This window comes from Serinus canaria, chromosome Z (assembly GCF_022539315.1).
Source record: "Serinus canaria isolate serCan28SL12 chromosome Z, serCan2020, whole genome shotgun sequence".
Taxonomy (NCBI): domain Eukaryota; kingdom Metazoa; phylum Chordata; class Aves; order Passeriformes; family Fringillidae; genus Serinus; species Serinus canaria.
The window spans coordinates 66,148,666-66,174,931 of record NC_066343.1 but is presented as its reverse complement, the minus strand read 5'-3'; the positions used below and the strand labels follow the sequence as shown (position 1 = coordinate 66,174,931).

The 26,266-nt window shown below is 49.6% G+C and overlaps 1 protein-coding gene across 1 annotated transcript in view; it reads right to left on the bottom strand.

Annotated features, from left to right (window-relative positions):
* Window positions 1-26,066, bottom strand: part of CA9 (carbonic anhydrase 9) — a 32,428-nt gene extending 6,362 nt beyond the window's left edge. The window contains exons 1-4 of the mRNA XM_009097918.4: window positions 26,027-26,066; window positions 8,676-8,915; window positions 1,803-1,826; window positions 481-651 (exon numbers count right to left, since the gene is read on the bottom strand). Coding sequence (XP_009096166.2) covers window positions 481-651; window positions 1,803-1,826; window positions 8,676-8,915; window positions 26,027-26,066 — 475 coding nt within the window. The remainder of the gene's footprint in view (window positions 1-480; window positions 652-1,802; window positions 1,827-8,675; window positions 8,916-26,026) is intronic.
* Window positions 26,067-26,266: the final 200 nt, after the last annotated feature.

Genomic DNA, 26,266 nt, shown 5'->3' with positions numbered 1-26,266 from the left:
AGAAGGGAAAACAAAAGCCTATGAAAATTTCTTAAGATTTGATATAGAATCCTTAAGTACAAAGTAAGGTGGTCAATGTTATGCCCTAAAAGACAGGCGTAAGTAGCCTAAAGTCTAAGCCACATCCAGAGACTGATGAAACCCTTGCAAGTGAAATGCAGGTGAGGAACCAGTGGTTGAAAATGCACATCAGAAATATCAGGGACACATTTTTAAAGAAAATGTGGAGTTAACAAATTTCTGGAGCCAGCTCCCAAAGGCTCTGGACACCCTAGGGCTTCTCACCTTGGAAAAAAAATGGACCCATCAAATTTCTACAGCCTGTTGCTTCCCTTTTGGCCTAGGAAGCAGGGTTGCAGCCTGCGAGACAATCTGCTTCCCAGAGCCCGGGAGAAGGGCATCAGAGAAGCCCAGTCCTGCTGGGAGAGTCTGAGCATCCTCTCCTTGTGCTCCAGCCCCTGCAGTTGCCTCTGCCCCCACCTGTGTGCCCATTGTTCTTCAGCTTGAGCAGCTCGTTGGCGGGCAGGCTGTAGCCAGAGAGCTGTATGGGCCGCAGGTCAGGGCTGAAGATGGCCTGAGCTGTGTCAACATTGATGGGAGACTGCTTGGTGCCCCCACAATCCACGTAGTCCGTACTCCAGTGCTTCAGGTCTGGTGTGAGAAGGAAGGAAGGGACTGTCAGTGAGATCTTCAGAGTGAGGAGACCTCCAGAAAGAAGGGGTGTTGGGGAAGGGGACTTGCACTGGCCAGAGAAGAAGTCATGCACGTAAGTTTAGCTTCCATGAAATTAGCTTGGGAGCAGCCTTATACCAACATGTGACTGAACGCAGCTGTATCAGGAAAGGTCTCAGAGCATGGTGAGCTGCCAGGAAAATCTATTTTTGGGGTGTTTAGGGAGAGTGCAAGCAGATCATTTACAAGTGGATTTGGCAAGCTGAGGAGCTGCTGCCCTGCAGCTCATTGCACTCTGGCTGCCTTGGACAGCCTGGCCTCTGGCAGGTATCACCCCCAAGTGCTGCTAGAGCAAGGTACCACAGTGCTCCTGGGCTCTGTGGCAAAGGGCCAGCTGACACACCTGGGATGGCTGCTGAAACGGCCACCTCTTCCCAGTGCCACAGCTGGGATAAGCATGGCTGATGCCTCAGAAACCTCCCTCTGCATTTGCAGAGGGCTGCTTCTAGAGTGTCATGGCCCAGCACAAACCCAGGCTTGTCCCCAGGCCAGCCCTTTGCAGGATCCCTGTAAATATGGAGCTGAGCATTAGCAGCTGAGCCAAACCCCAGAGTGATGGGGCAGCAAGTAGTAAAGGGTCTATCTGTCATGATAGACTGTGGTGATGCCCACCATGGGTGCTGTGGAGAAGCCCCCCCGGCCTTGCTGGAAGGGCAGGGCCAGGCAGGATGGGGAGGGAGGGTGGCAGAGGGCAGAGGTGAAGACAAGCTAATCTCTGGGCTGGTCAAAGTCCCAGCATGGGCTGCAAGTCCATCCTGGGGAGAGCAGCCTTCTCCCCCACTTGGCAGAGGGTCGGGGAGCTCTCATTCGGGGAGGAGCCCTTCCCTGAGAGCCATCCCCTACACCCACGGGCTGGGAAAGCCCTCATTGGAGCTGCTGCTTCCTGGTGAAATCAGATCAACCTCTGGCTGTTCAGCCCATCCATGCCTGAGTACGGGCACTGTGTCAGGGTCAGGCAGAAGGGAAGGGTGAGTGTGCACGGAAGCCTTGTAATAATTAACCACACCTGGCTCAGTTCCAGGATCTGCTGGGTAGTAGGAAAAAAGCAGAAGTAACTGCAGGGTATTTACCTTCATAGCTCCAGTGGCTGTGGCCTTGAAAAAAAAAGAAAAGAAAGAACCACATGAATGGAAGGGAAAGGTTGTCAGCAAACACACCTCTGTCAGGCAGCAGGTCTCTGGGCTCCCACTGCCTTCCATCCCCCTCCCTGCCTTTGCTTTCCCACTTCTCCCTCTGTCCCAGCAAAGGGCATGTTCCCAGAGGGTGTTGCCTCCTCTGAGCACGTGTAGTTAGGTCCCTTGCAGTTGTCAGTCAGAGGGAAAACCCCAGGGCTAACATTTTGTTGTCATCCTTAAAAAAGAAAAATGAGAGACACTGGCTTCCATTACTGAGCAGCTGCTCCAGAGCAGCCAAACCTCCCACTGCCCAAAGACAAGGCACTTCACAGGTGCAGCTCTCGCACTCCACGAGGAGTTTGGGCAGAAAGATGCACTGCACCATGCAGACACCCTCCTTCCACCTGGGAAAGCTGCCCTGGGACTGACAGCAGAGGAAGAAAACAAGCATCAAAACCTTCTCTTTACATCAGTGAGTGCCCCTGCAGTGGGGATGGACTTTCACAGGAAAATGTGCCAGGCCAAATGCTCAGCTCTTGTCCCCAGTTTTAGTTCATGTGACCACCCAAATGCCTACACAGAGCTTCATAAGGCCCTACCATGCATAACCCTTTCCTTTGGAAAAGCAAGAGGGAGAATGGGACATCCCATGCCAGGACTTCTGTATTTCTTGTGCCACCCGTGGGTCACACTGTGACCACAGAAGGGCAAGATGTGATCTGAGCTTCCCACAGCTGGTGGTTTACCAGATCTCTAGATCTAAGGTGCAGATCTAGAGGGGAAAAAGCCCTCCTGGGAAGGTCCTGAGAGTGCCCAGTACTTAAAAGGCTGGCCCTCACACTGTTACTCTCCTCCAGGACTGCCAACAAAGCCTAGATTCTTGGCACATCACTGGAGCTGGCCTTAGAAGTGCACCAGAACCTCTTCTCAGATGCCCCTGACCAAACACCTTAGCTATTACCAGCCCTTCTAAACAACCAGCTCCAGGCAAACAGATGTGGGGCTCAAATTTGCCACAAGCAGGAAAATATGGCCCAAAAGGATAACATGCCTGCTCTGGCTGGCACAACAGGCAATTCATAGGGTCCTCTGATTTTCCTTACCAGCAAGCTTGTCACTGCAAACAGGCTGTTGGCATTTCCCAGCCTGCGAGTGCTGGAGCGAAGTGTGCCAGGATGGGACAGGTTTGGGGCAAAGGGGGGCATTCATACAGCAGCAATGACATGGAGGAGCATTTGAGAGGTACAGCTGAGCCCAAATATCTTCTCTGTCCCTTGGTGAGGCCATTTGGTGGGGGTCTGCCAGCCTGGCCAGGATGCAGGAAGGTCTCAGCAGGAGCTGCTGAGGCCCCCATCCCTGCTGCTGACAAGAGCTATCGACACACTGCTGCTATTAATAGGAGTGGATTCCAGCTCAGGGGTGAGAAATGAGGAGGCAAGCTTTCCCAGGCCCAGATGTCCCATGCAAGGCCCTAAGACCAGCAGGATCCTGCCCTGCACTCAGCGAGGTTCCAGGCATGGACACTGCTGGGGGTCTTGGTGCATCTGCTGCTCAGGAGAGTGGATGACCAGAGCCAGGCTGGACTGGAAAGGGCTGGAGGCTGTTCAGGGGCACTGTGTGTTGCAGAGATGGGAACAGATCTTGGGGCTCTGTCCTGTGTGACTGGTGACTCACTTGTGTCACATTTCTGATGCTCAGGAGCAATGCTTAGGAATCTCTTTGGTATTCCTGAAGGTATAGGAAGAAGGAGCAGCACGCAGAAGACAGGGCAATCTCCCCTGCGTGCACCAGGACATGTGTGCTGAGGGATAGACTGCAGTGCCCTCCCCATGTTTGCTTGCATGGCTCTGTCCAGGGATGCACACAGCTGTGCTACAGCAAGCTGAGATTCATTTATTCTGCCCACCTTGCTCACACAAAGGATGCCTGCTACCCAGATACCAACTTTGCAAAAATCCAGAGAACATGGACCCTTCTCCAGAAACACTGTATATCTTCTCTCACACTGCTCCCACTTTCCTACCTCTCCTGGCACTACCTGCACATAGAAACACACTGGGGCAATCCTGGCACAGGCAAGCACAACACCCCAGAGCTGGCATGTGGTTCACTGCACATGCCTCTACTGGCACAGCCTGCCCTGACACCCCACTTTTTGCTCACCTCCAGGGACTCTGCCTGGACAGAAAGCAGCTCAAACATCATATCATAAATTGAGCAATACCCCCGTTGTGTCAGCGCTGTACCAATTGCCTCAGTTTACCACATCTCCCAGCACATGCCTATTCCCACAGCTGAATGGGCTCTAGACCCTCCTCACAGCCTCCTGCCAGCTCAGCTCGGCAGCTTTGGACACCCCAAAGGCTGTAGCTGCACCCAGGAGCTTGTTCAACCCATCCCAACAAAACAGATTTCCCCAGGGATGTCTCAGCATCAAAACCAAAAGGATCCATGAGCTCTTATCCACCCACTGAAGCCCCCCTGAGTGTGTTTTCCCATCCCTTGGATCTAGGTGCAGTGATGGCACAGCCAGGCTGCCCCTTCAAGCAGGCATCTCTCAAGCACGGCTGTGCAGGGTTGGGCCCCCCGGCACAAGCACCGAGCGCTGCAGGAGAGCGCCGAGGCGAGTCCTGGGTCAGGCTCTCAGCATCAGCCTCTGCCTCGGCACAGCACGGAGGAGCCCCGCACCAACTACTCCGATCCCTTCCACCTGGGGGCATTTGCAATCTCGCATCCCTTTACCGTGAACATTAACCCACTGCCCTGCCCAAGTGACGATTTGCATAATTCAGTCAGCCTCCCACACCTCCCGCCGGAGCACGTCTTCTCCTTCGAAAAGCCGTGGGATGCCAGGTCTCCCTCCTGCTGCGCTGCTGCCGCTCACCACAAAAGACTGCTGCACCTCGGCAGCGGGTGCTGCAGCTCTTTGCCTGCCCTGCCTTTCCTCTGAGTACCCGCTGGCCCGGCAGGGACTGCAGAGGGCTCCCAAAAACGTGGGGGGAATACAGCCCTGGTGATGCGATGCGCACAGAGGGAGATAACGTGCAAGAAGAGAGTTCCTTGCAGGGGCTCCAGCAGAACACAATAGGATCTGCCTGCCCTTGCAGGCAAAAACGCCTCCGTTCTCAGCCGCGCAGAGCCCGCCGGTTCACCTGAGTGCCGCCTGCCGCCCGCCTTTCCCCAGCTGCCCGCGATCCAGCCAAGTTTCCCACGAGCTTCCCCCCTTCACCCCCTCCCTTTGTGCTTTCTCCTGCTGTTCCTTGCTCCCACTCAGCCCTCCCATTCTGGGATACAGGCTTTGCTGCAAGTGCCAGCTCCCTTCCCTCCTTGACATCCAACACCATCCAACAACATTTTCCCGCCGAGTTCAGGCAGACGCTGCCATTACCAGCGTGCTGCTCTGCATGTCCTGCAGTCCGGGAGGAAGGGTAGGAGCAGCTCTTGGCAGAGTGAGGAGCCAGCTCAACCACTGGCTGCTGTAAGTTCCACATAGAAAAGGCACTGATGCAGCAAGCTGCACCCAGGAGACCTCACCAAGGGCACACAGGGATGGACTGTGCACCCAAAGGACTCAGGATCATTTGCACAGACCAGGAGGCAACCCGCAGCAGAGCCAAACAATAAGGAAGGAGGCCAGGGGTTTGCCCTATGGCTCTGCACCTCCCATCCTGACTTTTTCACATTTTAGGGTCTATGCAGTCTGAGGCTGGTGCAGAGCACCTGATAACACTGAAACACGTGCGGCTCACAGCATGGATGCTGCCTGACAGCAGCACAGCCACTCGTGCTATCTGCTCGCCTTGAACTCTAGAAGCCCAATGGCTTGTGTGTGGCTCGCAGGACACCGAGCTCACTTCTAGCTCTTCCATCCTGCTCTCTTATCAGCTGGGCACACTGTGCCTTGTGCTCAGCCACAGGGAGTGCTGGCATCTTGCCAGAGCCTCCTCTTCCCACTGGGACCCAATTCTGAGCCACACCTGGCTCAAAGCCCCATGGGATGAGTTCAGCTCACAGATGTCAGACCAGGACCACCTTGCTGTCCCAGGCTATGAAGGGATCTGTGGAGCTCGTGGCCCAGAAGAGAGGGTAAGTGGAGTGCTATCCCTGAGGGTCAGTAGGCCAGGAGGTACGAGGCTATGCAGAGATGCACAGAGTGCACATCCCAAAGTAGGGACCAGCCACAGCAGCCAGGTCCCAGCCTACAAAACACATCCAAACACCATGTCCCTTGAAAGCAGTGACCTGACTGCAGAACATGGACTGTGCCACTGTGCTCATGCTGCCCAAAGCCAGCTCTCCAGTCTGTGGCAAAGAGGGCACAGGCATAGGGTCTGAGCAAGGGCATGCATGACCCAAGCATCCTTCTGCCACGCCCCACAGGAAGTGTCTCTGTGGGAGGTCTGTGCCATCCCAGCCCCATCTTCTCCCTGGTTTCTCCATCCAGACCCACCCCCATGCAGCAGCACCCATGTACTTTCAGCACAGGGCACCACCCCATGTGCTACCCATGGGGGCACGGATCCCTCCCAGGCCTGGCTGCACTGAAGCTCCTTTGTGTTTATAAACTCTGACCCATGGTAAGCCCTTAGGATCAGGCTTTAATCTGCCACTGGCAGCACAGGTCTCTGCAGGGATTGTTCTTTGTTCTCCTGCCGGAGGACTGCTTGGGCTGTGGAGCCCAAGAATGTGCCAGCTCCCCCCAGGAGGGTCAAGAGTTTGGTTGGAGGAAGGCATAGGACAGGCTTTACTCCAGGGCATGTTCCTGCTCTTTCCAAACCCAGCTGCCCCAGCAAGTGTTGGGTGAAACAGGAAACAATCTGAGTGCTTCAGAGAAAGGGCCATCCCAACCAAAGGGATAAAAATGGGGAAATCCCAGGGAACAGATCAGTGCTTGGAGCTGGGGAGAGAGATGAATAAGAAGTATTAAGCAAGAAAAATAGGTTCACTTAGAGAAAAAAGACATTGGAGAGTGAGCAAGAAGAGGACACTGAGAGAAAGACACATCTGAATAAGAGGGAGAGGAAACAGGGAGAGGGAGATGCTGTTTCCCAAAGACACACTCAGCATGGGACTCAGGTCTCTGGGCAAGCCAGAGTCTTCTCAGGGAACAGCCCCATGGCAAATCCCTGAGCACGTGCTGAGTCCATGGGCTGGGAAGCCACCAGTCCTACCTCATGCACTAGCCTCGAGGAAGAGGGAACCAGCTCACCACCCAGCAGAGGTGCTGAGACACGCAGGTCCTGGCAGCTGGCAGGAGCCTTGGAGGGTTCCAGCCATGACCTGCTTCTCACGGGATTCCATCCAGACTTCAGCCTCTTAACACTGGTATAGCATGGGCTAACTTGCCTGTTCTCTACTGACCACCTCCTTTCCCCTTTTCCATCCCAGTCCTCCCACCCAGCCATCCCAAGCCTCATGTGGTGTTCAGCCCCTTGGCCAGCGCAGCACACCAGTATGCTGAATGCCCGACACCCTCCCACCCTGTGGCCTGGGTTACTTAATCTCTGTGGCAAGAACCGTCTGCATCCCCATCTCTGTCCAGGGCCCAGCCCGGCAAGAGTGGCAAGAGAGGCTCTCGTAAGAAAAGTGATTCATTGGAATAACAAAAGAAGCCCCTGGCACAAAACAATTCCTGGTCCTTACCACAGGGCAGCTGTCCTGGCACAGGTCAGGACAACTCCTTACCAGATGCAAAACCAAGGACATGCTATGAGGCTGAGCCCGGAAACAAACCTGTGGGCAAAGCGGGGACAGGGAGCATGAACAGGGACAACGAAGTCCCTGTGCAGCACACAGCCCCAGAAGAGCAAATCCACAGTACTCCCCCAAAATCCCTGCAGGGCGCTGGCAGTATCATAGCCTCCAATCAGGAAAGGGACCAAGACTAAAGACCCAGGACTTTTTCCCTGAACCTGTAACTCTGAAAGTCCCCACAACACCAGCAAGACATCTCATGGGGAGGAGGAGGAGGAGGGGCACACAACCCTGCAGCCCTGCGTTCTGTCACGTCCCCCGTCCCCCATCGTCAGCCCCCCTCCAACTCTGCATCAGGGCCAGATCCTGTTCTTAGTGGGCCACGGGGGGACAGGTGGGCGCAGGGCAGCCCAGCCGACATTCTGCAGGGTAGAGGGGACCCGCGGCCGTTCACCACGCCGGGTGCAGGGCTGGAACCTCGGGGCGGTCCCCGGGAGCAAGCAGGGTCTGCTTGGTGCCCAGCCCTTGTAGCCCCATCTCAGGAAGCTCTGAGCCCCTCAGTCTGATGCGAGACGGACTTAGCCAGGGAAAAGGACTGCGGACAAAGCGAGGGCCCAGCCCCTGGGCAGGGGTCGGGCCGGAGCCGCACGGGAGTTGGCGGGAGCAGGGACAAAGGCAGGGACGTGCTGGGGGATGCAGCGCCTGCAGCTGGGCGATGCTGTGGGGACGCATCTCCACAGGGGTGCCTCATCCTGGGGCGCACCTGGAGTCCTAACACGGGCGCAGCAGGAGGTACAGCAGCCCCTCCACCCCCAAACCAAGCAAGGGGAGAACTCCCTGGCACTGGGGATACGTCTCCACAAAACATCAGACATCCCAAATGCCAGCACCCTCTGCACTGGGGCGCTCCACTCCTCAAAGACCCCCAGCCCAGCAAGGGAGGGAACCCTGTACATCAGGGCACCCCAGTATCAGAGACCCCAAACTCAGTATTGGGGTGCTGTACGCATCAGGGTGCTGAGGAACTGGCGACCCAAACTAAGCTCCGAGGCGCCTCGTGCACAGGGACCCCAAGAGCAGCAGCGGGGTGCACCACGCCTCTTGGAGCCCCGCGCACCGAGGGACCCCGCTCACCTTTCCCCGCCGAATGCGGGGTCTCTTCGCCGCCGTGTTCCTGGTCGGAGCTGGCACGACCCAGGGCGGGCAGGAGCAGGAGCGGGAGCAGGAGCGAGACCCGCAGCGCGGCGCGGTTCATCTCCGGCAAGTGCGCGGGTGCGGGACGGCGGCTCCGTGCCTGCCCGCCCGCCCGCCCGGCCGCACGTAAGTGAGAGCGGGCGGGGAGGAGGAGGCGGCTCTGACTCACGCCTCCGTTACCTTTTATAGGGGCTGGAGCCAAAGTCTGCCGCCGCACGGTCCAGGCAGGTGAGCCGCCCGGCACGGGACTCGAACCGGGACTCCCCCCGGGGGTGCCCCTATCCCACCCCAGTCCCCCGCCGGGACACGCGGTGGAGCCAGGGCGGGGGAGCCCAGTCGGCTCCTCAGTCCCTTCAGCTATGGGTGTCCCCTCTCGTCACTGACGGTTCAAGGACACCTCAGGGGTGGGGGTCCCTCTCCCCAGCAGTTGGTGAAAGACCCCTCAGCCATTGTGTGTCCCCTCTCCTCAGGGATGAGTGAATGGGCTCTCAGTAGTTGGTCTCCCCTCTCCTCAGTGATGAGTCCGGCATCAGTCAGCCATGGGTTTCCACTCTCCTCAGCAATGGTTGTCTGCTCTCCTCAGCAATGAAGTTGGCACCCCTTGGCCATGACTGTCCCCTCTCCTCAGTGGTCAGTCAGGGACCCCTCTGTCCTCAGAGCTGAGTGAAGAACCCTTCAACAGCGGCTGTCTCCTGCCCTCAGTAATGGTGTTGGGACTCCTGAGCAAAGGGCCTCTCAGTGGTGGGTGTCCACTCTCAGCAATGGGTGAAATACCCGGCTCTGTTGAGGTGCAGACCCCTCCATGACTATCCCCTCTCCTCAGTGGTGGATGTCCCCTCTGCTTGCTGATGTATAGTTAAGAAAAATTTCTATGGAGGCTAAACAATGGCACATCTCCACTCTGGGCAGAAGTCTTTCTCCTGCTCCTCAGAGGTGGCAGGAAGCATGTGGGTGCTGCTCAGCATACATATACAATGTACCTGGATACCAAAAATCTTTGAACAAGGTCCTGCACCAAAAGTAACCAGGCACATGGACAACAGACTGTGGTTCATGTTGGTGGCTGCAAAGTGCTGCACACATGGTGCAATCAAGGATGCACGGCATGAGAGTGAGCTTTAATCAGCTAATGAAACACATTAGAAGAGGCCAGAGAATTGTGGTGATATCAGCTCACCACTTGCCAAGAAAAAAGTGAAGTAAGCATCAGAGATTACCAAGAAAGAAACAAAACCTAAACAAAAACAAAAAGTCCACCCCATCCTGCTGTTGAAAAAATTTTGGGTGAAACCTCCTCTCATTTTTTGCCCATGGTTTTGTTTCTCCCATCACAAAAGGGTCAGGAACAGAAACAGCTTGTATGGGGCCCCAGGGCTGTTTGGGGGAAGAGAGTGATTTTCATGTAAAGAAGGAGCAAAGCAGGCATGGTGGAGTGCTCAGCCTGGTGGAGTGAGATTTGTGCCCATAGCACCCTGGCTCATATGGCACCAGAGAGCAGGGAACGAGCACTTACTCTCTTGGGTTAGCAGATTTACAGCACAACCAACAAAAATCATCCAGCAGGAAGTTTGAGTCCAACCAGCAAATAAGTTTTTTTCATGTGGTGCAGAAGGGAATGGGAAAATCCTTTCTGTCAACATGCAATTTGTGCACACACAAAAAGGTACTGGACCAGTTAGTGGGATATTGTGCCTTGCTCTGTGGCACTGACAGAGTCCCAGCTCTGTGCCATGCCCCATAGGCTCCACACCTCTGCCAAACCAGTTTGCCCAGCTCTTTCCCAGCCCAAATCACTGGTCAACCCAACACCTTCCTTTATGAATGTGCTCAGCATAGCTATGTGAATACATCCATATCCACAGGCTTGCCATTGCTGCAAGAAGGCTAGAGATCCATCAAGCGGTACAGAAGATCTGTCTGGGGCTGGATTTTTTCCTTTTGCTCCCTCTGGAGCAGATGGAACACTGCCAAAAAGTTGGCAGCTGGAGACACAAGCTGCTGGCCATTGGCTACCTGGCACCACTGGCTTTTGCCATGGGCTGTGCCAGAGATGGTCCCCCTCTTCTCGAAGGCCTTGACAGGGCACTCTGGCTCCAGAGGTGACCTGCAGGTAGGATCAATGCAATTATTCTGATGCACCTTGTTCCTTCCCACACCACATAAACTGAACCATTGGATAAGATATTCATTTGTCAAGGCTCAAGGAAGTGGGGCTGTGGGAGGAAAACCAACCATAAACTGTAATTCCAGTGCTCTCTCTTGCTCATGATCCTGTGGTTTATCTAAGCAGTCTTTATCCTGAAGAGAGATGAAGAAGGCAGTTCTGTACAGCAGAGGAGTGACAGTCTAGCCTTTTTTCAGGACAAGACCCTGAAGTTTCCCACCTCAGACCTGAGTTTATCAGTTCTGCTTGCTTCTTCAGGGAGGATACCCTGTGTTCTCTTTGCTGCCCTGACTTTCTCAGGTTTCATTTTTCTCCCTCTCTATTGGTCTTTGAGGATGAGCTTATCATATCACAGCCGCTGTAACTGCACGTGTCTTCTTTCCACCTATGATCTCTTACACTTTGTCAGCTCTTTTGTAGAGATGACACTTGGCAGTTGTGGACACTTAGGATGAAAGGTAACTCCATCATCAGGGCACTTGGTCTGTCTGGGTAGTGCCTCCTGGGAATGCTGGAGTTTGTAGATCACACCGTGAGCCTTGCAGGCCACACAGGGAAGGGCACAAGGGGTTTGCCATCCTGTGCAAGGCTCACACCAGTGCTATATCCTCACCAAAAGCTGTCCCCTGGGATTTCCTATCAGAATTATGTCAGGGGAGTTCTGATCAGAGGAATTAAGTCCCCTGTTAAACAGCCCAGTGCTGTGCCCTTCTTTGCTGTGAGCTATCTGGAAATATGCAGCACCAAACTTGTGCTCAGCTCAGCACGGATCCAGCCCGAGGCACAAAGCACTGGCGTACCAGGGAGCTTCTCCAATCCCGTGCAGCACAAGATGCACCAGCCTGAGATAGAGTGGGTGTACTTCTGGAAACACTGGCTGGTCTTGTTTTAGCTCCAGTGCTGCAGGGAGGGACGACCTCTAAATGCTTGTAAAAGGGTTTATTCTCAGGAAAAGGATGTCATTCCCAGGAAAATTAACTCATGTTAAGGAAAGGCTTGGATGTCTAGAAGAATTTTGGCACTCTGGGCCTGATTCAAAATTGTACCAGTAATCCTTTCCCACGGGATATACTAGTGAATTCCTGAGCTTATTGAGAGCTTTTTGTTTGTTACTTTTAATGCAAAAACAGTGGACACTATTTTATCAGTGCTGCTGTTGTGCCTATTCACAATTTAGAGTTAAGTTCCCTGGATGATTTCCAAACAAAATCAGGCTGATCTATGACACTACTGAAGTGAATCCCAGGTACCAGCACCTGCAGTTTGTATTTCATTACTGAGATTTGGATAGAATTGTCTAAACAACAGTCATCCTTTGAGGTGATGTTAGTCTGCTTTGCAATTGCAAAAGCTGCAGGAAGTGTCTCCTCAAGTAAAGTAAAGTAAAGTAAAGTAAAGTAAAGTAAAGTAAAGTAAAGTAAAGTAAAGTAAAGTAAAGTAAAGTAAAGTAAAGTAAAGTAAAGTAAAGTAAAGTAAAGTAAAGTAAAGTAAAGTAAAGTAAAGTAAAGTAAAGTAAAAGTAAAGTGTCTTTACTTTCTTCTCCACATCTGTGCATTTGTTGTGCTGGTGCCATCAGCTACCCAAGACCTACACCAACACAGTGCTTGTCTCCAGCAAATAATCAACTTCCATTGCCTGAGGGTAGGATGACAAGGGATATTTTGAGGCAAGGACATTGATTAGGTAGTTACTTTCCCTTGGATGTCTGGGGCAATAGTCCCTAGTTTCAGAGTAACCCAGCACCTGTGTTGTGGGGTTCTAGACCCAGTCTAGATCCTGCTCTGCTCTTCTCTCTGGCCAAACTGTAGGAAGCAGGTAGCCAGGGGAACAAACTGGCTTGAGAGCTCCTGGGCTTGGGCCAACCTGATATATGGGAGCTGCTTTAAAATGATGAATTCTAGCAGTTGTAGTAGAGGTGGGTTTAAAATCCACATTTTAGTGTTTCTATGCACAATTATAATGTTTTGTATTTACACTATCATTGTTGCCTATTGGTTAAAAATAACTTGGATAATGGGAAGCAGAATTTTATTTTAAGAAGCTTGCTTCCATATCTGAGTCTCAAAATACCAAAACTTTTTTAAACTGAATAAGTCTGACTTTGAGCAGAATCTATACAGGAGCCTCTGGATCCTTATGTCAGTATGTTCTAGGTAGGAAAGCAATCTTCCCAGAAGCTGCTGGCAAGCACCAGCTATAGTGTTGTTCCAGCAGGACAAAAATGTGGAGATTTGAAACTGGCAGCACTTCCAAGAACACCAAGGTGTGCCATGATCTCTCTCTAGCAGTCAATACATCAATCCTTTTGATTGCAGCAAACAGAACAAGAGTTTACCTATAGCTGTGTCCAAATTAGGACTGACAATTCTTGCCTGAGCATTGAGTTTGATGCCTCTTTTTAAACAGCAGCTTTGTGGCCACCCTCACAACCTGGTGAAACCACATGTGGAAAGCAGTGGTCATCCTCCTGCCCTGTGTTTTCTTGTTGATACTATAAAACCTGAGAGTTTATGAATCTTCTTTGAAGTTTCCTTTAAAGTGAATTTTTTTGCTCCTATATGAAGGTTGCCCTTCTGGCAGCACTTATTCCTGGTATATTTATAGGCAGCAACTCTATCCTTTCTCAAACTGTGTTTTGAAAGTTTAGAATGAAGTCTGAAATAGTTTAGCTTATCAGAGACTAAATGCTCCTTCTACTCAGGATCCTGTTAACCTGCTGCTCCTCTTTAAGGTCCAAGTTATCTTTTCTGAATATGTTAAATTATACATTTAACCTGCATGGAAAACCCTTGTCCTGCCACATGTGAACCTACTCACAGTAAGCATACATTAAGGTGGTTGGAAAGTAAAGTAAAGTAAAGTAAAGTAAAGTAAAGTAAAGTAAAGTAAAGTAAAGTAAAGTAAAGTAAAGTAAGTAAGTAAAGTAAAGTAAAGTAAAGTAAAGTAAAGTAAGTAAAGTAAAGTAAAGTAAAGAAAAGTATCTTTACTTTCTTCTTTTAAAAGTACTGCTTTTTAAAGTATCTTTATTTCTTCTTTTTTTTTTTGGTTCTTTTTTGGTTTTTTGGGTTTTTGTTTTGTTTTGTTTTCCTCCAGCAGTTTACACCAGTAATTCTAATGAGCAGCTGATAACACAAGGTTCCATGACAGGCAGTCTTCACACCTCTGCTGCAACCACCTGATTTTCAGCTGCCCTAAAGTGTTTCCCAGTTTGTTTCGTCGGGGTGTTCTTCCCCCTACTGTCCCTAATGATTTATGAGTGCAGGTCCTAAAATCCACTTCAGTGCATTTCTTTACCATGCAAGGCGACTTTTTTAAAAAAGATAACCAGTTATTTTTCCCCTTTAAAATGGTATCTTTACATTCCTTGTAATCTTGACTGTAATTAATTCTTACATTTGAAATTACTTTAAAAACTTACTGAAACCCTGGTAAAGGAACCCAGAACATTTCCTTTGTCCAGGGAGAATCTAGATTAGTAAACTAAAAAATCATTGTAGCAAATTTGCATTCCTTTTTTTTTTTTTTCAATCCTTCTTCCTGCTTATTCCACAATTTTTACTTCTGAAGACATCCAGATCCCTTTTCTCCACTGAGGTACTTTTTTGATCTCTGCTTCTGACACTGCCTCTTGCTAGACACCAGACCTGTAGGTCAGCTATTGCTTCTTTCAGGTGTCAGAGTGCAATTTTCAAGCCCTTTGAACACCTTAGATTTTAGAACACCTCTAGATTTTATTCTGGATGGAGTGGCATGTCCTTACACCTACTTTTTATTTTGTCCTCTTTTTCTGTTCCCCTGTCTCACCACATGGAGGTGGATGTTTGTCTGGTTGAGGAGTCACACCTAATGCTGGATTTTCAATCTTTACACAGCTTTTCTTCCCCTCTGCTGTCCTCCATCAAAGACTACTAAAGACCCTTTCATGGAGCTTTGGATTTTCCTCTGCAGGTTCTCAGATGGGAACAATTCTCAGGTTTTCCACGCACAACTTGATCCCTGAGTCACCACATTCTTTGTTAATTTTATTAACCACTTTTATTATTGCTCAGATTCTTTGTTCATCCTCAATATCATTCACCATGGATATACAACCACAGAGGGCTGGAGCCACCTCCTAAAATATTTAGACATTATTCAGGTCACAAATTTAAAATGTTTTTTGTACCGAGAGAGCTAAAAAATTCCATGCCACTCCTTGTTCCATGCCAAGTCCTCGTGCTCCTCAGTCCCAGTGACTTCATTAACTAGTTCCAGCAATTTACTGCTCCAAGTTCTGTCCTTGAAATTAAGTATCATGATTGTAAACATTTGTAACCTTTTACTGGCTGTAAAGGACCGCTTATCAGTGGATGTAAGGTTATTTTCTGTAACCAGCCTGTATACATAATTACTACTCACATAAGAAACCGTGTCAATGACCACGACCTCAGGCAGTTCCCTGGGTGCTTAAATTGAGCAAGCTCCGCGGGTGCGAGTGGCTTCAGAGCAAACTCTGAGCTGTGCTGTAGTCACAGGAAGCTACCAAGCTACTCCCCCGCTGAGAACTGGCATTAGAGAAAGAGAAACAGTGTCTCAATGAACAAGAAATTAGCAGCGTTGGGGATCTTGCCTGTAACTTACAGAAAATTGTGAAATGCTTTCTGGTGAAATTTCCCCCGCGCTGTGAACTCCACACCCGAGGAGCCATACACATTTTTGTTGCTCAGGAGATACTTGATGCTGGGAGGGACCACTCAGACTGGCATTGTGGAGCACTGTGTGGTGTACTGCAGGATGACTTTTTCTTCCTTAAGAGCTTCTCCTAAAAGGGGAATTGAGTAGCAAAGCCTCTGCTAGGGAGATAAGACTACAAGACAAATATACAAAAAAAGGGGAATTTGTGGAAGAGCCATTCAAAAATTCACTTTCAGCGATTGTTACAGTGTCTTATTGACTTAAAGCAGTTAAAATAAAATAAAATGTACCTGGGACGGGCGATCCCAATGGCCAGTTAGAGACTCAGAGCTACAAAAAGAGTCGGCAGACCATTCTGCCAGGCATCACCTTACCCAATCACCCTGGCACCCAGCCTGGCAGCTTGCACATGATCCAGGGTTCACTTCTGGGAAACACATAGCCAGAGCTCATAAACCTTCAGGGGACTTAGGATTTTTCTTAGAACTCTCCTCCAATGGATGTTGAAATTACATACTTTGTATTTGTTTTTCATTAGTCTGATTAACATCATGCTGCTGCTTCTCATTTTGCTGTGTGGCCAGGCCAGGATTCTGAGCTGTGCCTGTGTTTTCCCACATCTCACTTGAAGTACCCCTCAATAGCCACCTCGATAAATTAATAAAACAAAGCCCTTTTAACTAATATCTGGAGGACCCTTTTCCAGCCTGAGCATCCATAATTTCTTCCTATGAGTTCTCCAATTTTCCATCAAAATGATTTCAAAGATGTGGACACCAGAACAGGACACTTTACATGAGCCACAGCCTCACAAAAACTGCTTGTGGAAGAGGAATCCCTTCCCTGTTCCCACATACTAATCCAAGATCCAGGTTGGAAGGTGTCCTTGCCCAGGGCAGGAGGACTGGAGCGAGATGATCTTTGAGGTCTCTTCCAACCAAAACTATTCTGTGATTCATTGCAATTCATCCTTGTCTGGAAAAGCATTAGCTTCTTCTGGCACAGTATCCACAGATAGGAATTTATACCACTCTGCTTCATACTCAATACTATTTTCTAACATCTGGATTTCCAAGGAAAAACCCTGTATTTCCTAAGCTTGCCCTGCTCCTTGTCCTCATGTTTTACCTTCACACGCCGTGATTTTAAAGACAACCGTGTCACTCAGGCTTCACAGTAAATCCTCACCTTGAGGTGAGGAGATTGAGCAGGGATTTTGCCAGAGGGTCCTGGTATTAACCTCCAGACTAGAGATTGCTCCCAGACAGAGCCAGTTTCATCAGAACTCCTGACAGTCATCCCAGCAGGTTGGTTTAGCAGCAGGAGAGAACTTCTCTGCTGTGGAACATCCTCAGGAGCTCAGCTGAAGAGTTCACATGTCCTGAGCATCTCTGGCACTGCTTGTGTAGAAGTCCACAGACAGAAAATACATCTCTTTAACATGTAGCAGGATATCCCAGGGTCAAGGGACATCAATGCACTCTTTCACCACTGTTCTTAAGAATCATCCTTGTCACAGATGAGCTGGCAAAATAGGCTGAGGGAAAGGAAGTCAGATTCACAAATGACTCTTGCAGGGTTGTGACAGAGGAGAGGAGACCCAGGAAGACACATGGAAATCATGAGGCTCTAGCATATGCCAGAGAGACACCCCCAAGGCAGCCCAACCCAGCCCAGCACAGCTCATCCCCCGGGGTTGCTGCAGCCTGCCAGCAGCTCACTGTGCCTCAGTGCCAGCTGCACGCACACAGCCACGGGGCAGGGCTGCATCTTTCACAGAAGGGCACTGGTCAGGTGCAGAGGGCTGCAGAACACAAACAGAAGGGGTTTTACTCAAGGCCACTTGGCTTACAAAAATCAAACAGGTCTTAAGCCTCTTTAGCAGTGGCCAGTCCTTATCTTTCACAGATGCACACAGGGACCAGGCTCTGCTGCATGCAGTGATAAGCAGCATAAGAGAGACAGGCTGGGATCTCAGGAGGGACGTGCAGCCAGAGCTTCCACTGGCAGGGCTTGCAGCCACGTGATGGCTACGAAGCAAAGCTCATACCCGTGACTGCTGCACAATAGTGCAAACATAAAAGACCTGTATATCAAACAAGCCAAACAGCTCTTCACAGCAGGGCACAGCATGTTCTTCATCACAATGGGATGAAACTTTAATCATGTTGCCAGAGCCGGGGATGAAGAGAAGGTGGAGGTGAGCTTGCTTATCACAGCCACAAAACCTTGTTTTCAACCATGCAACCCCGTCTGGGCACCACAGGTCTGCTGTGCACATCTGTGGCCAATATCCATGCACACATCAGCTGGAAACAAAATCACCATGGCAAAGGGCTGGGAAAGAGTCATGGCTGGGAGGCACCCTCAGAGCCAGCCTTGCCTCCTGAGCAGACTCTAATGCTGCTGCGTGACAAACACAGATGTGAGGCACCATCTCAGAAACTAATTTCTTAGAACAGAAGTAGTACAGCCAAAAAATGGTCTCTTGGGCTGAAAGGACCAGTACCCTCATCCCCTCTTAAATCCATTTGAGACTTCATAAACCCTAAGCCAGACCTGGCAAAGCCTCTATTATAGCCTTATACCACTATAGAATTATAAAATAATTTAGGCTGGAGAAGATCTCTAAGAGTATTGAGTCCAGCCATTAACCCAACACTGACAGATCCACCACTAAACCATGTCTCCAAGTGCCAACATTTGCATGGCTTTTGCACTTCTGGATGCAGCAATTCCACCACTAACCTGGGCAGTCTCATCTAATGCTTGATCACCCTTTCAATTAAGAATTTTTTCTTAATGTCCAATTTATAACTTCCCCGGTGCAACTTGAAGCCATTTCCTCTAGTGCTATCAATCTTTCCATCCATAGGAAGATCCCAGTTCTGTCTCCCCTGGTTTCTGTCTGCTGCTAACTTCTGGCACATGGCAGTGCTCCACCTATAAGCGACAGAGCATTTTAGGAGACAGGCCAGCCCAGGGCCTTTAGACCAGAGAGGCTTGGGAAAACCAACCCCCCCAGCCTGAAGGCTGTGACTGATGTCTGCTGGGAACAGCCCAGCACCTCTCGGGGGAAGCCTTTGGGGAGCCAGCAGGACTGTGCTGCCAGACCATGTCTGCATCAGATGCATGACACTGGGGCACTGTTTTAATTTAAAATGGATTAGGCTTTGTTTTCTTTCTAGCACAATAACATTGCACGCATTGTTGGGCGATAAACCCACAGATAGCTCTGCCAGCGGGGTGTTGAGGCAGACGTGAGCAGCAGCACAGTCTGAGCTGAGATGGCGAAGAGAGTGGGGAGAGCCCATTAAAATGTGCTGCTGCCAGGTCCTGGGGAGGCCCTCAAACAGCTGCTGAAGGGCTCCTACCTCAAAGAAGGCAGAGGGGCAGCCCAGAATTTGGGCTCCAGCAGCTGGAGCAGGACACGGGTGCGGGGCAGCAGGGACATGTGTGAGCCTTATTGTCGCTCCTACTCACAGCTGTGCGAGGGAGCTGGTGCTGATGACTCCTGGGACGACACTGTGAAAAGGAGCCAAGGATGTCTCAATTCACCACAGCATCTCTTAGTTAACTGCTGTTTTTCCCAGTCTGGTTCTGCCTCTTCCTGCATGCTTCTCTCCTGATTTTCCTGGGCTTAAGCTCTGCATTGGAGCATGAGGGGGAGCATGGCCTGATGAAGGTGCACTGGCAAAGTCATTTTGTTCCCTGGGTTTCTTGGCAGGACCTTGGTATCCTGTGCACCAGGTTCCTTCACTACCTTAATCCGTGCCTTAGGCTGGCAACAGCACAAGGCTAAGGGATGCTACTCAGCAGCACTGCCCGAGCTGCAGGAAGCACTCCTAGAGCATGAGGACTTTGGAGTGTCTCAGGGCCAAACAGTTCAGTCTGTGGACATCTACCTATAGCCCACTGTGGTATTACAGACCACCTATAATTTTTGCCTCCTGCAGAAATAGGGGATTCCCTAACAAATCTCTACAGCCTCAACACCTCACCAAACTGGTGCTATCAAGCAAGCTGGCCTTTGCAGGTCTCTGACCCATTTGTTCCTGAATCTCCTCTTCAGTCACGCTTGCTCTTGACACGTGTGATGCCTGAGGAAGGTGATGCATGCAGCAAAATGCAGCAGGAGCATTCCCAAGATGTTCATCTAGCAGCTGGGGACCTGACCCCATGAAACTTTCTGCACAACATTCTCCCAGTATTTTTTTGCCTGAAACTCTTCATAACCTCTCGTGGCTTTTTTTAGCATCAGTTCTGCTGCTGACGTGCTCCAGACCAGGCAGCCCTTGGTTCAGAAGCTTGGTAACAGAAGGCAGCCAGGCAGCCCTTGGTAACACCAGGCTCTCCTGGGATTGTTTGTCACTGCTAGAGGGACCGCTGAATCTGAGAGGGGCAAACTTTTCAGCAGGGCCTGTTGTGATAGAACAGGGGGCAGTAGTGTAAAACTGAAAAAGTCAGTTTAGATTAGATATGAGGGGGAAGTTTCTAATAAGGGTGCTGGCTCAGGTTGCCCAGAGAAGCTGTGGCTGCCCCACCCCTGGCACTACTCAAGGTCAGGCTGCCTGGGGCTTTGGGCAACCTGGTCTAGTGGAAGGCATCGCTGCCCATGGCAGAGATGACCTTGGTTATGTCCTTTTCAGTTAAATCTATCCTGCATTTCTATGAGCTCCTGTGGATGTGCTGTGGGTTGGGCTCAGAGCGTGCTGCAACATACTACATACACATACTACGTATGTACTAATCCATAGCCTGGAGTGTAACCATTGCTGCTGCCTCAGGCAGGAGTGCAGGACCTCGAGGCAGCATGAGAAAACCCCTAGCTCTGCATGACACCAGTGTCCATCTGCCCTGACCTGCCAGGAAAGTGGGAAAGCCCAAACCAGCCAGACCACATGTCCATGCAGGTGTTTGCAGCAGTGTGCTCCCAGCAGAGAGAGGTGCCAGCAGGCAGCCCCTCCTGGCTGCCCAGGGAGCAGAAGGAGAGAAGATGTTCTGAACAGTGCAGGAAAGAAGAACCAGTTCCTACGGCTGCTCAAGTGATGCCAGGACAGACCAGAGCCACCAGGAAAGGAGACTGTCCCCCGTGGGAGGGCAGCCCCAGGCGATTTGCAGAGGCTGATGCAGCACCCAAGTCTCAAGTGGATAGTCTGAGAAGGCAGAAAAGGAGGTGGAATATACCAAGTGTTAGCAGCAAAGCCAACACACCCCACAGTCCACCTGGCTGGAGGCCTTGCATGATGTGAGGACTACATGAAAGCTTTCCCCTGGGCCACCACAGACTTCTGGCCAAGTGGTTCTGTGGTCTCTTGTGAACTTGATATGCCATGAACGGACAAGTTCTTTCCTAGCTGCAGTTTAATTACACCTTCATGTTACGCAGAGACTCTTCTCTAACAGGTATAATTACAACAGGAATGCAGAGAGTACAGTTTTAGTTCCATCAGATGCAGATAATTTCCTCGTCCTGCATAGTCTTGCAGCTTATTATTTGTCTGACACATAAGATCACATTTTCTTAAAAGGGGAAAAAGAGTCAGCAAAACACTTCGCAATAACAAATTAAGTGTCATTAAGTCGATGATCACAGGGCTGTGACTTACTACCCCAATTTATCTACCTCTTCCTTCCTGCAGAAGCACTTCTCAGCACTATATCCACTCCTATTGCTAAAGGACTCAAGAGCAATGAAGATCCTTTGCATTTGACCGGGACCGACATTCTTCCATCCAAAATGCTCCACGTTTCACCTCCTATAAGGATGACATAGACAGGACTCTGCCAAGTCAAAGCTCATGCTACAAATTAAAGACAAAAGACCAGCTACCAAAGAAAAGCTCTGCAAACAGTAGGTTCTCCTCTCCTGCACAAGCCCAGCTAGATCAACCATCTCCTTTGGCAGCAGTGTCTACAGGAAGGGATAGAGTTTACATAAATGAGGTAAAAAAGGAACAACTGGGCAATTTTGGGCTGAGAGAGGCAGGGAAAGACTCATTCAACTAAAATTGGCCATGCACGGAGTGTACCAAGCCAGTGTGAAGTGAATCAATGGGAAGGTAACATTGAACTAAGATGTAAATCACCAAAAGTGTTGAAAGGCCAGAGAAAAATGTGATAATTTAAAATATATACATATGTTTAATACATGTGTGAGGAGAAGAAGTAGAAAATTTTCACATCAACATCACACTGAGTTTGGCCAGCGTGGGCAGAAAACACCAGGTGTTTATTACAAAACCTGAACAACTGCAAAGTCATCTGCACATGCTGCAGAGAAACCTGGGCCATTTATTATTAAAGTGCAAAGCAGCCTCTTTCTCAAACTTTATCTTCTACAGAGGGTAAAAATCTGTCAGAGAAAAATGGGACATGGAGAGCCCCAGCAAAAAATCTGAGGAACTCTCACCACAGAGTCTGGAGTCCCATGTTCCCTGTGATTCCTTGTGTTTCTTTCCTTGCTCTGGTGCCCATGGCAAGGCTAATGCCCAGAGACAGCCATGGGGCCCATGGAGTGCCCAGCCCCATGGAGACCTGGCCCCTGCCTCCTGCAGCAGGACCAGGAGGGGATAACAGGATCAAAAGAGCAGTAACAAGCTCTGGGAACTTGTCAGGCAAATGTGTTTTTAACCAAATCCCAAATGAGCCGCTGAAGGGAAGCATTAGTGCTGTCACGTGGAGCACATGATTTTGGAATTCATTAAGCCTTTGGTGCAGTGTTAGCAGTGCTGTCCCCTGCCCCAGCCATTAGCCATCTGTCTGAAAAGCAGCCAGGTTTCCTTCACCCCAGGACCAGAGGAATGGCCTGTGCTTGCAGCAGGGCACAAGCTACAGAGAGTTGGAGCATGCATGCACTAGACAAGCTGACTGCACTGATCTTGAGGAAAAATGGTCCTTCTTGGAGCCCTCAACACAAACATGCCTCTCCCCATGCCCTGAGATGCTTCCTCAAAGAAATCAGATGATTCCAGAGAATCCCCATTTCTTCATTCACCAAGACAGGCTAGAGAGGAATGAAAAATTTAGTTAAGGAGAAGTAGGGCTAGGGGTAGAGGTCCTGCATTTAGATACTGAGAACTAGAACAGATGAGCCCAAATTTGGATGAAATCAGAAGAGAACTGCAGGTGAAAGCTAAAGGCAAACTTTGCTGAATGTTGCTGGCTACAGCACAGGGTCATGTTTTTCCAGCTCTATCTTGAATACAAAGTCCCCTCCAAAACTCTTACTCTCCCTTGTTTGTGGACAGTTTGTAAATTAACCTTGCTGTGGATGTGAAGACACAGAGGTAGCTCCAGGCTGATGAGAGCAGTGTAGTGCAGAGCTGGTTTGGAGCTGGAGCAGCACCCATGATAACAACACCCCACCCCATTAGAGAACACAGTGGGCTCTCTAATGGCTTGTGGAAATGGCTTGTGTTAGGAATACTGAGCTGTGGATCTGCAGTGACAGTGCTGGATCCAAGCTGGTTTTTACAGAAGCATTTCTGGGTCTTGCACTGGCAAATATTTTCCATTACCTAACTCGTCAGGATTGGAGTCCATTCCCCCTCAATCTTCATCCAATATAACAGCAAACTTGTAAGCATACAGACACACAAGCTATCTCTTACAGCCTTAAGATGCGGTGATAACTGAGTATTCCCAACTGGGATCTGCCTGAAGTCGTGGCCTCAGTTCCTCCAGGGAAGCCTCCTCCTTGTGCCTGGGCTGTGCAGAGCTCCTGGAGTACCTGTCACTGTTTTCCCCTCTCCTCCCAGCACAGTGCATGCAGCGTGGTGAGGCTGGTGCACTCTCTGCTCAGCAGGCCCTCAGCTGCGCTGTTGCTGACATTCCAGCCAAAATTTGGTGAGATGATGCCTCTGGCAGGGTCTGAGCAGCTGAGCTGACGCCTGCCAGACCAGCCACAGCAGGGCTCAGTTGCTGGCAGACGCCTCCAAAGCACAAAAGCAGCAGGAGAAACACTTTGAAACTCTCTTGCAGGCCTCCTGACAGTGTGGTGTTTCTTACTAATTTTCCAACATCCTAATTTGTCAAATGTTTTTGCTTGACTGGAAGCCAAGCGCAGCTTTGGGAACAAAACCTGTGGTACGCAGGGGGTTCCCCTGGCTGTCAGCTGCCAGGATCTGAGATACAAAGAGCTGAGGCCAGACACAGTAAGCAAACTCAATGCACAGTCCAAAACACAGGCTGAAAGTATTTTAGCCTGCCCTGCTCTGTCCAGACCAGCTGTGAGCCTCAGATGCTCTGTGCTTCCTCCAGAGATTCTGCTGGAAACATGCAGCATTCCAACATGTGATGAGAGCAAAAAATGCCCAAAGCCTCATGCAAGTGTGAATGCACCACAGGAGGGGCTGAAGACTTACCATAACTTTGCTGCTGGACTCAGGTCCATGGTGCTGCATGGGGCATTAATTCAGCACCTTCTCTGCATGCTTTGTAAAATCACAGAATGGTTTGGGTTGGAAGGGGCAGTAAGATAATTTATTTCCAATCCCCTGCCATGGGCAGGGACACCTTCCACTATCCCAGGTTGCTCAGAGCCCCATCCAGGTGGCCCTCAGTACTGCCAAGGATGGAGCATCCACAGCTTCTCTGGGCCACTTGTGCCAGTGCCTCACCACCCTCACAGTAAAGAATTTCTTCCTAATATCCAATCTAAATGTATGCTCTTTCCTCCAAAGCCCATTTTCCTTAGTCCTATCTCTATGTGCCCTTGTGAAATGTCCTCCATGTTCCAGCCTCCCCCAAACTGGCTCTAAAAGAGTTCAGGATGAAGCTACCAAAATCTGAAGTGGGGTTCAAGGTTGGCAAAAGTGTAGCTGATAGGATTTTGTAATGGGTTTCCAGGAAAATCCAAATTCTGAAAAATTAAATTAGTATGTAAAAGAGAAAATGAGACATATAGGAAGAGACAGCTCACACTTTTGAGGACATTTCAACATCTTCAGCAATTCTCTGAAGAAGAGTAACCACAACAAATGAAATGGAAAACCATAAAAGTCTGTTAGAGTGATAAGCTGAAAAACTAAATAAAACCCCCCCAAATCCCAAACCACTAAACTACTACAAATGAAAAAAAAAAAACCAAACCCATTTTCACCCTGGAAGCTTGCCATAAATAGTATAACAGAGGTGTGAAAGACCATTCAGAGAAGGTAGAGGCCCAGCCAAAAGCAAAATGAGTAATCCACACCAACAAGGAATGAAGGGAAATTTCCATCCTACAATCTCCTCATGGAGGGACAAATGCTTCAAGTGAAAGCAGTTAGCAGGGTATGTTTAAAATCAAATTGATAAACACAAACAGTAAATGATACAACATTTATCCAAGAGCTCTGGAGGAATTCCAAGAGAGTGCCATGGAATAGCATCTATGGGCACATAGAGAAATTGGATTAAAGGGGAAGAAAGAATCCCACTCTAGCAGAAGAAAGTCATGCCTCACTCTTTAAAGGAGTAAGGAATCCAATTTAATTAATGTGGCTGTACAGATGGATGTTACTGGGTGCCCAAAACATTTTCAGAAAGATCCATCACCAAATGTCCTTCATTGCTCTCCTCCACAACCTGCTTATTCCCACGGTTAACAGCAAGGCAGAGGATAATGAATGGAAAATAGTCAGTGTTTAAAATGGAACACACCAGTGTGTCCCACCAGGATCTGTGCTATGGCTTGTGATTTTTCATGTATTCATAAATAGTCCGTGTGTGAGCAGTGAGGGGGAAAAGTTTGATGGTGAGGCTGAAGAATGCAGGGTAGTGAAAATGAGCAAGACCTCAGAATGGAAGCTGGGGGATAAAATGACAAATTAAATAATAAAATAAAATGAAAAATTAAAGTGTGGGTAGGTGTAATTTACAGGGAGAAGCTCTAAATCTGCAAAAGTGTTCAGACCAGTTATTCCCAACTGGGAAAGTGGCCTGGGGGTCAGTTACAGGTTTTCTCCTTTCCTTTTCAAAGTAGTCACAGTGGAATTAAGAAGCAGAAAAGGGGAAAGGGAAATGATTACTTGTTCTGGTTTACAGTATAGGGAAAAAAAAGTGTAATCATTAAGTAATGTCATAGCAGATTGAAGCAAATTTGAGTACTTTTTCACTATGCATTGAGGAGTCTCCCTCACTGAAGATATTCAAGAACTATCTGGACTCAATCTTCAGCAAAGTGCTCTAGGATGACACTGCTTGAACAGGAAGGCTGGACCAAATGTGGTCTTTTCCAATCTTACTCACTCTGTGACCCTTTAAGTCTGAGGAATTAATTAACTAGGATTTCTTGGATGCAAAACAATGCAGAATGGATCAAAGGCCACCAGATTCTCTTATGGAAGAACAGCCCCGCAAGGACCACCAGAAAAAATGATGCTTTGGTCAGAGTAAGATTAAGCAGAGCTTAATCTTGATTAAAGATTGCTGAAAACATGTGGTGGAGAAAGTATGGCTTTATACCTACACTGCTCCTCCATCTTCTCCAACCACACCCCTCTGGCCATCGTCACAGCCAGAATCTGGTGCGGGTTTGTCCCCTAAATCTCACAGTGGTTTCTGAGCTCTTGTGGTGCACCAGGTGGAGAAAGCTGATAGGCAAAGCCCTTGTCAAAAAGCCAGCCCTAAATACAGCAAAGTCACACCATGCGAGAACTCAGTATGGATAACGAAGTCAGCTACAAGACGGGCAGAGATTGTATCTCAA